This window comes from Ricinus communis, chromosome 5, assembly GCF_019578655.1.
Source record: "Ricinus communis isolate WT05 ecotype wild-type chromosome 5, ASM1957865v1, whole genome shotgun sequence".
Classification (NCBI taxonomy): Eukaryota; Viridiplantae; Streptophyta; class Magnoliopsida; order Malpighiales; family Euphorbiaceae; genus Ricinus; species Ricinus communis.
The window spans coordinates 14,606,593-14,617,099 of record NC_063260.1 but is presented as its reverse complement, the minus strand read 5'-3'; the positions used below and the strand labels follow the sequence as shown (position 1 = coordinate 14,617,099).

Sequence of the window (10,507 nt, the reverse complement as noted above, 5' to 3'; positions counted from 1 at the left end):
TATCCAGTTTCCTTAACTTACCGTTTAGTATCCCTAGGATTATCCAGTTCTCAGGCACAGAAAAGTCATTCTTTTTTCCTCAGTTCCATGTAAATGGTCATGCATTACCACTCGCTATGCTATTCCGACACGTCATCATGATTGTTTGATTCTTATGACGTGGCAGAATCAGACAGGCAGCTAAGAATAAGTCCGTTTTTCCGTATCCCGTCGTTGGTTGTTTTTATATGATAATGCGTATTGGAGTATGTGAGTTTCATTTATGGGCTTCTTGTTCCTTCTAGAAAGAACAATTAATTATAAAAAATAAATAATATTTGTTGATAGATATTTAGGAAATAATAACTATTTGGTGGCAAGATTGTATAATTTATTTTAAAAATGGAAAAAGTATTATTTTTACTGTCTATAATGCATCATCTCTAATTTTAACCAACTTTCATTCACCAACAATTTTTCCGCCTTGATTATTAGTTAAATTTTAAATTATATTTCAATAATTTATAATATTATAATTTTATTTTAAGAATATTTTTCATAATAATTTTAAAACCTTATGTTGGAAAAATTATTTTTACTATAAAAATAAATTATAAATCAACAAAAGATTTTGCTATAGATCTTCTAATATAATTACTAAAAAGTTTATATTTTTACTATACATTTCATACTTAAATATAATAAAATTTATTTTTATTATATTTTATATTTATAAATACTTTAGATTTAAAAATTGTTGAACACAAATTTTTTTGGGTAATATAATACTAATTTAGAAGTCAAAATATAATTTTTTTAATATATTAACTCACATATAATATAATGTATATTTTTAATTAATTAATAATTTTAATTTAAAGGAAATTATAAAATTAATATGTAAGATATTAAACTACTTTCTTATTTAAAATGATTCCAATTTAATATATTAATTATCTTTTTAAATAATTTATTAATTACTAAATTGGTATAACTTTTCATCTTACAAGCTATATTATTAAGTATATATTCTGTTAAATTTCTTTTGTATGTTTCCAATATAAAATTTGCCAAATTTTATATATATGATAACTTTCTGAATATGACATATAATTGAAATTTTAATTAAAACAATAACGATAACTATATAATATATAAATAAATGACCTTAATATAAATCTAAACTAACTTATTAATAAATTTTAATTGTAAATTAAAAATAAATAATAAATAAATATATGATATTTGCTAATAATTATGTACTTCATTTATATTTTAATAGACAATTTTTATATATTTGTTAGATAATTAATTTTAAATTAATTATATATATTTTATTACTTTAATATAAAAAATTATGTTATAAATTTATATATTGGCTAAATCTATATTTATATTTTGAATTTTAACCATTTAGTAAGTTTAATGTTCTAATTTTTAATTAATTTTATAAATATTTGAATTTATTTTTATAATATTTTAATATTTTTTCACATATATTTTTATTCATATATTTATGTATTATCCAAATTAAATTAAAAATAAAGATGTCTAAATATTAAAAAAATAAAATAAAATTTATGTTCTAATTAAATTAAAAATTAAAAAATTTTAGATTTAGCGTACATCTTATTAATATAATTTGTAAAATGATAACTATAATGATTAACTATTAAATTAATCCTTCAATAAGATAAATTTAGTAGTGGGGAGATTTTCGTTTTTTTAGAGATAGTAGTCCGAGAGAGTTGATTTTTCTCTGCCAGCGCCAGAGAGTTGATTTCATAACACGGTGATCACATTTTTCATAAATAAAAAAAATCAATATTAGTTTACCGCCACGTAGCAGTGGGCCCATAGAAAATTGTTGAGGAATTTGACAGTAGAAAATGTTTCTCTTCTAAACGCACAAGCAAAAAAAAGAAACCGAACTCTCTTTTCTTTCTTCTTTCTTTATATTAACACAAAACCAAAATCATTTCTTCACCTTCCTTCTTCATATTCAACCAAATTTTAAAAGAAATTTAGAAAAAAAAATGTCAAAATCAGATTCATCTATAGCAGCTCGAGGGCGGTTAGCCGTGCTCACAGCTCATCTAGCGGCGGCTACTTGTCTCGACGCAGCTACGATATCTCTAGAGGCAAACTGCGTATCAGCTCAGGTGCCTCCTCCTGGTAACCTCCAGGGATCATTAACCGTCGTTGATGAAAGAAGCGGTAAGAAATACAAAATTCCCGTATCTGAAAACGGCACCGTCAAATCCTCTGATTTCAAGAAGGTATAACTAAATTATTTTACTTTGTTATTTTTATTTAATGGTGCAATAGATCTAATGATTATAATATATGAATGAGACAGATAACAACAGGAAAGAATGAGGATAAGGGGCTGAAGCTATATGATCCAGGGTATTTGAATACAGCTCCAGTTAAGTCATCAATTTCTTATATTGATGGAGATGAGGGCATTCTCAGATATAGAGGCTACCCAATTGAGGAGTTAGCTGAGAGTAGTACTTTCGTGGAAGTTGCTTATCTCATCAGTGAGTCTTAATTTTTTGTTTTTATATATATTTTATGTCCTGTTACTTTTTAATTTATTAACTGTCTTTTCTACAAGTATAGAAAGAATTTGAAATGTGAAACGTTATGACTATTGAAAGAGTATATAAGCTAAGAATAGAGTTACCCACTTGTTTGCAAATCATTAGTTTTGTGGAATTCTATTTTAGTTAATTCTCATGTTTTGAAAGTTAAAAATTGCTAGAATCCACTTCTTCGAACTTATGGTAAAAAAAAATGGTCATGCCCAAATTGGCATGATTTAGCAGGAATCAACTCAATTAAATTCTTGCATATGGTTTAAAACAAGGCCATATTATTTGGAATGATTTTTTTTTGGCTTCTTTTATCTTTCTAATATGGAATAGTGTTCCAGTGAAGCAAGTTGAAAGATGACTGCCAGATGTATCCTTAGTCTCAACCCCTCTCCCAAATAAAGAGAAAAGGAAAATTAATGTTTTTTCAAAAACTAAAATAATATGAAATACTATCATTGATTTTTAAATAGCTTTATCTTGTCTTATCTTATTATGCTTTGTTTTTCTTTTCAGTGTATGGAAATTTGCCATCTGCAAGTCAGCTGGCAGACTGGGAATTTGCTATTTCTCAGCATTCGGCTGTTCCGCAGGGCATTTTGGTATGACTCTCTCTCTGTGTTTCATACTAGAAAAAGAAGATTATTATTTCTTTGTGCAATATCTAATGCACTGTCATTAATCTGCGTTAATTTTTGCAGAATCTGAAAAACCAAAATATCAATGTTAGTTCTTCCGAAATATAAAATATGGGAAATTTTTCCTGCAAGCTTATGTTGTAGAACATGGTATCACGATTCCAATTTCACTTATGCTGGAAAGTTAGTACGTTATTGGTAAATGGATGTCCAGCATGTTTTAGTACACTTTTTACAAGCTCTTTGGTGCAGCCTTAGCCCTTAAAAGGATAAGCTGGATCAGGGGCATGACTTATGAGCAGATATTATCAACAGATGTGTTCTCTTTTCCCCAAAGACACAAACATAACAGATGCACACACATTCATTCCTAATACTTCACTTTTCTTTTGCCCTTATAGGGAAGACCTAATTTTCTTCAGGCTAGAGTACGTAAACCCAAGTTTCCCTTCTTTCGTAGTGTACATGATGTTAAAAATTTTAGCCCTGAACTGGACTTGTACCTCTGTAAAAGAAGTAGAATTTTGCTGGACTCTGTTTCCAACATTGTCAATATGTATGGCACCTGCCCTAGTAGAAAATCGGTGGCAGATTTTCTGTCTCCAACTGAAGTATGTGGTGCCTAGCAAAGATTGAATCAGAATGAAGTCTTGTAAAAAGTAATCAGGTGGTCTTACATATGGGTAGCTGTCATGCATGCCATGTACAGTGCAGAACTATTGATAAATTGAAAGTGTAATTTGAGATTGGATTTAACCCCTTCTAACTCATTCTGAGTTATGAACTATTCTCAGTGCTTGCACGTTTGACCTCAAGTTTGGCACTTCTCGTTTTATGATGTTAAAAACCTAGTAATTACTTTTGAGCAGAGATATAAGGTTCCTAATTGAATCTGAATTCTTCCTGTCTGATTGTCTCTTTCCTTTTTAAAGAATGCTGCTAGTTAATTTTTTTGCATTTGGGTGATTGACATTACCTTAATGATTCAGAGTTTCATTATTCTGAGGAACTTGGATAACATAATTTTCTTTCATCTCTAGGAAAAAATATAATTAATTCTATGAATTTAATGGAAGATTTAAAACTTTTGAATAGGTGCAGCTTGGATTAGGTGATTCATGTTAGATATCTCCTTCCCCTATTTGAGATAAAGTGTCCACATTACTTGTGCTGAAGTTCAGAATTCTCATAATATGAGTTTGAAGTGCATCTCTGGCATTGAGAAGTAGAACTAGCTCATGCTTATGTTGATTGAACTTTTATATGACAGAAATATCTTAAATGTTGAATATCTTTTTCAACTTTTGTTTTCAGGATATTATACAGGCGATGCCTCATGATGCACACCCAATGGGCGTCCTAGTCAGTGCAATGAGTGCTCTTTCCATCTTTCATCCTGATGCTAATCCAGCTCTTAGAGTAAGTTCGTAGTATAGGTCAGCTTTAACAACAGGAGCATTACATATGGGCATGCTGCATGTGGTAAACTTTGTTTTTGTCATACTACATTCAATCTGGTAATGAAATAGTTAAATTACAAAGAATGCTTGATTAAATGACATTGTTTTGGACTGGCTCCTGAAGTAAATAGTAGTTTTAGGGTTGACATAGTTTTAGCCATTTGGCATAAGATATAGTTTAATGATTGGACTTTGCATTTTTCTTAACACAGTGGTGATGGTTAAAATGTGTGTGTGTTTATTGTTTTTTTTTGAGGTTCTCACTCATTTCTGTTTTTCTCTTGGTGCAGGGGCAAGAAATCTACAAGTCCAAACAAGTCAGAGACAAACAAATTGCACGTATTCTTGGAAAGGTCTACTCTCTGCTTTTTTTTTTTTTTGTTTTTTTATCTTCCCTATCCCTGACTCATGAAAAATGGTTTTTGACATGCACGTGTTCTACATCATTTAAATTTGTATTTCAGCTACTTCAGACATGAGCTTTACTCATACTCTGTCAACTAAATTATGTAATAATTTGTAGGCCCCAACCATTGCCGCTGCTGCTTATCTGAGGTTGGCAGGCAGGCCTCCAGTTCTCCCCTCCAGCAACCTTTCTTATGCTGAGAATTTCTTATACATGCTAGATTCATTGTATGTTCTGTGGTCTCTTCTGTTCTGAATGATATTGGAATAAAGATATGATTTTGTGAATATTTAAGATTTTCATTTTGAACAATTATCTCTTTCTGATGGTATAGTTTCTTTTGAACTTCTTTTATATCTAATTTTCTTGCTGAGTGATCATTGCTGAATATATAATATCCTCTTTTTAGGAGAGAAAGGTGGGTCTCATTTGTAAATCTAAGGAGTGACATACTGTAGCAGCTTGTCTTTCTACTTAAACTTATAATCATTGCTGAAAGAATATCTTTCCTTTTTCTTTTTTCCTAATTTTTCTTCTGTTAACTTGCAGAGGCAATCGATCATATAGACCTAATCCTCGACTTGCTCGAGTTCTAGATATACTTTTCATACTGCATGCAGAACATGAAATGAATTGCTCCACTGCTGCTGCCCGACATCTTGCATCAAGGTTCGCATCTTAATTCTCAACTAAAATGAGGCAATCCTTAAGCTTTCTCATGTTGGATGTCTTTTTGTGCAGTGGTGTTGATGTGTACACTGCCCTTGCTGGGGCTGTTGGGGCACTGTATGGTCCTCTTCATGGTGGAGCAAATGAGGTAAGCATAGTGAGATGCTTCCAAGCTTGAGAGTAGTTCTCAGTTATTCGTCTTTCCTCCATTTCTTTCAGATCTGCCTTTCTCAATTTATCTTTGTGCCACCAGTAAGTTGACCTTTTCCTGTAATTTGGTTGGAGCCACCCGTTAGTAAGCTTGTTTCTGTTACTGTATCGTTTTAGGCTGTGCTTAAGATGCTGAATGAGATTGGAACTGTTGACAACATTCCAGATTTCATTGAGGGTGTAAAAAACAGGTGAATGGTGTTTTGTTTATTCATATTTAATTTTATTTCTCAGATATATTGGCACTGATAACTCTTTTTCACGCAGACGCTTTGTTTCATTTAAAGTTCTGACCTTTCTTGCACCTTACTCATTTATTCAGGAAGCGAAAAATGTCAGGTTTTGGGCATCGGGTGTACAAAAACTATGACCCCAGAGCAAAAGTCATTAAGAAACTAGCAGAGGAAGTATTTTCTATCGTTGGCCGAGATCCTCTTATTGAGGTGATTTCCAGCTATCCTTATGTCAAAACCTCTAATCATGTCTTCTTTTTTACAATACTGGTTGGCAGCTATATTCTATATTGGAGTTAATAGATTGTCATATATCCTGCATATGTAACATGGAGGCAAGTCTGGTAAGGTGGATAATGCATTGCGTTTTCAATTGAATTATAAGATGAGGATTATGAGTTGGTACAATTTACTGGAATAATGCTCCTGGCATTGGTTTGTTAGATTTTTGACTCTTAACTTTGATGCATAGGCACCTAAATAGGGAGACTGATGTTATATGGCATGGACTTGATAGAAAGCTTCTCTTGATGAAAATGATCTATACAATGAGCATACATTATATCAGCTAACTACTTGTGATAATTACAATATTCAGTTTGTTTATAGCTAATTTTGAATAATATAATGCAATGTCGAGTTTGAATTTCTTTTAGTTCTAAAACTAAACTGCTCTATGACCGACCTTAGTTCTGATAAGATATCTTGTAAATTATTTTAAGCACTAAATCCTAACAGAACGCAGAACAATGTAATAACACCATCCAGTACTACTCTAAACTGATGATAGTGGACCAAGTTCAAGCAACCATATTAAAGAAAATAGGTGTATCAATTTTACGAAATTAGTATTGATTACTACTTACAATAAGATATTGACGCACTTAATGAAATAATAGTAAGTTATCTTGTTTCACATGATAAATAATTGAGTAATCAGAACATAAGCCAAACAGAGAAAAAGATGCATCGAAGACTGTAATCATATACTCCTGGAAAATCCTCTCACGTCCTGTTTGTTCATGACCATGTTCAGTTTAAAGTGAACCACCTTTTAGTGGGACAAAAAGGAAGGGATTTGCCTGACATGATCCTGGGTGCTGCAGACTCTTATAAATAAGTGTTTATGTTTCACTGGAATTCATGAGTGCACCGCACCCTTCAAGTTCTGAATGGGCCCATTGTTCCAAATTACTTTAACGCCTTTATGTTATTTTATGTTCTTGTTTCTGTGCATTACGTCTCTGTGTATGATATAATTACAACATACGGGATTATAGACAAGAGTAGCACATTTAAGACCAATGTTCCTACTGAAAGTCTATAAGACACTATAATGATTATAGATGCAATTTCCTAGCTTATACTTAATTGTATGTTGTGCAGGTAGCAATTGCTTTGGAGAAGGCTGCCTTGTCTGATGAGTACTTTGTTAGGAGGAAGCTGTATCCAAATGTTGATTTCTACTCTGGACTAATATATAGGTAGGGATAATATACATTTGCATGTGTAACTGGAAGTATGCAACTGATATTATTAGATTTTCTTAATGCGTAAAATAGTGACAATTCTGAATTCTTGTTAACAGAGCAATGGGATTCCCAACAGAGTTCTTCCCTGTCTTATTTGCAATTCCTCGAATGGCTGGTTACTTAGCACACTGGCGAGAGTCGCTCGATGATCCTGATACAAAGATAATGAGGCCACAACAGGTTCCGTCCTAACCTTCATTTCATGCAAAAACAACTCGAAACTCTAGTTTTGACATGGTTATGCTTTGTGGAAATCCTGAACACAATGAAATGACCACCAGCAGCCAAGGCGGCATGCTTGCGAAAAATGTGGTTGTGTTTGTTTGGGCTGTACAATTGTCCTGTGAAACTTCTCTCTTGAAAATTTCAGTGCTTCAGATGAAAGCTGCCATGACCATAAACCACAAGTTGCTTTTTGTGGTTGCAATATTTAGGCATCTGATTCACTGTGAATGTTATGAATGCTATGATCTGATGCTCAATATTTCTTCTTGAACATTATCAAATTGAGGTTGAAACTTGTCATCTCTGATCAATGAAAACATAATATCTTGTCCACAATTCTGACCTTGGGTTGATCGCATTTACTTGATTTATGTGATGTCTCTCTATTGGCATGTAATTTTACTACTATTGATGATACTCTTCTGGGTTTATTGGTAATAGATGTTGTCTGTACATTTTCCAAAAGTGAAGTTTCTTTTTGTTAATGGATTGGACATGTGAACAGGCTTAGGAAGAATCTTTTCAGCATTTTGTCAAGTCTGTAAAATGCTGCATTATATTTTCTTCGACTCTTACTCCTTTTATATGGTCTAGGTCTATACTGGAGAATGGCTTCGACACTATATGCCAATCAAGGAAAGGATGCAAGCAGGCAACATAGATCAGCTTGGACAAGTGTCCGTTTCTAATGCCTCCAAGCGACGACTTGCTGGATCTGGGTTATAAATTTGCATGATCAATCCAAAATTTTAATATGTGATGGGGATTGAAGAGAAAAAGAAATAAATGATGTGAAAATTTGGTGGAGGAATAAATGTACCTTTGCCTAAGGTCTTTGCCTTCTACATGTGAATTTTAGTATCTATTAGAGCATAATTGCCAAGGTTTTGCTCTCTATTTGTATTCAGAAACAATAGTCAATAGCTTCATCATAATGGTTGTAGTTCCAAGCTTGATAATGCAATTACATGTTTCAATTGCTGGATTTAAGCGTACCATGCAGGGAATTTGGTCCATTTCTGTTTTTTCTTTCTCTTTTTCTTTTTAAATGTCATTCTCTTTCACCATATTTAATGAATATCACAGCACATTAAAGATCACAACCCTCTTATTTCTGTTCAGGAGCTCATTTTATTTGCAAAAGGAATTTTTATGTTTAGTGTATTAAATAATAATTATAAGTTTGTTTTTTAAATTACATGAATCTATAGATCGATAGTGAAAGGGAGAGGAGAGAAAAATGTAATAATAAAGCTATTGTGTTAGAATAAATCTAAAAAATTATTAAAGCTATTGTGTTATAATAAATCTAATAATTAATAGAGAAATGGAAGAAGAGAGAAAAAAAGTAAAGAAAAATTAATAATAAAATTAAAAGGAATGATTTTTAGAAATTTTATATAATTTATTAAGATTTAATTTAATTATGTTCAATTGATATAGATAGTTAATTTAATTTTTATTTCAATTAGATATATAATTTTAGATTGTCAAATAAATCTTATAAAATTATATGAGTCATTTGGACAATTGCCATGTTATTAGTTTCTACTTGAGTTTTGACTTCAATTACATTGTTATTTCTTTTGTATAATAAAAATTAAGTGAGATGATTTATATTTTAATTTTTAATATGTTTATAGTTGAATAAAATAAAATATTTTAGTTTATACCTTTTGTATAGCATTTTGATCTTTGATTCCATTGTTAGGATATGATAAGAAGTTTCTCTTCTCCTTATTTTTATCTCAAGAGATTTCTACACAAATTTTTAAAAAAATTAATTCAATTAACTTTTAAAACTTAGACTCTAAGTTTTAAGTTTTACAAAATTATATTTATACAGTGTTTGGTTGTAATTTGTATAAATTCATTTATGTATCTAAAATTTATATACTTTAAATGGAGTGAAAGTTACTTTAGTATTTCTATAGAAATTTGTATGAAATTGGATATAATAAACTAAATTCTAATAAAATAGATAAAATCTCTAAATGAATTTCACGTTAGTAAGTCAATATATTATATAAAACCAAAATATCTCTTCAGTTTTATTATTTATATTTTATTTTATTTTTATATTTTTTTCTCAAATAAAATAATTTTTTTTATAAATTTCAACCAAACATAGCTTTAACATAATATATTTAACTCTTATACTCCTAAACTAAAAAACATGCATCTAGTATTGGTTTTTTTTTCTTTTTTTTTTTGTCAATCTGTAACTTTTTCTTACAAATAAAAAAGAAAAAAAGAAAGAAAGAGAAAACTACTTCTTAGAACATGACCGACAAAGAAGGCAAGAAAGAAAGTGATTATATTTCTTGTATATCATGGCCTTCCACTATCACTATTGCTATTCCCTCTATCATTTCTCATCTAATTTTCAAAAATCTAAAATATATTCAAATTGCAAAATAAATAGGACAAAAATTTCAGATTTAACTAATTTCAGATCAGTTGGAAGTAGTGATGTATGTTAGCCTCTGAAAGTGACATAAATAGAAAGATGATGAGGAGAAATTAATAAATAAACACAAAAAAGAGATAAAGTTATT

The 10,507-nt window shown here is 30.5% G+C and overlaps 1 protein-coding gene across 1 annotated transcript; it reads left to right on the top strand.

Annotated features, from left to right (window-relative positions):
* Positions 1-1,895: 1,895 nt before the first annotated feature.
* Positions 1,896-8,939, top strand: LOC8268683 (citrate synthase, glyoxysomal). The gene is made up of 13 exons (XM_048374253.1): positions 1,896-2,258; positions 2,339-2,522; positions 3,093-3,178; positions 4,529-4,633; positions 4,965-5,027; positions 5,198-5,307; positions 5,630-5,749; positions 5,822-5,897; positions 6,077-6,150; positions 6,282-6,402; positions 7,579-7,676; positions 7,781-7,904; positions 8,544-8,939. The coding sequence occupies exons 1-13, from the start codon at positions 2,016-2,018 to the stop codon at positions 8,673-8,675; spliced, it is 1,536 nt and encodes a 511-aa protein (XP_048230210.1). The 5' UTR covers positions 1,896-2,015; the 3' UTR covers positions 8,676-8,939.
* The last annotated feature ends 1,568 nt before the right edge of the window (positions 8,940-10,507 follow it).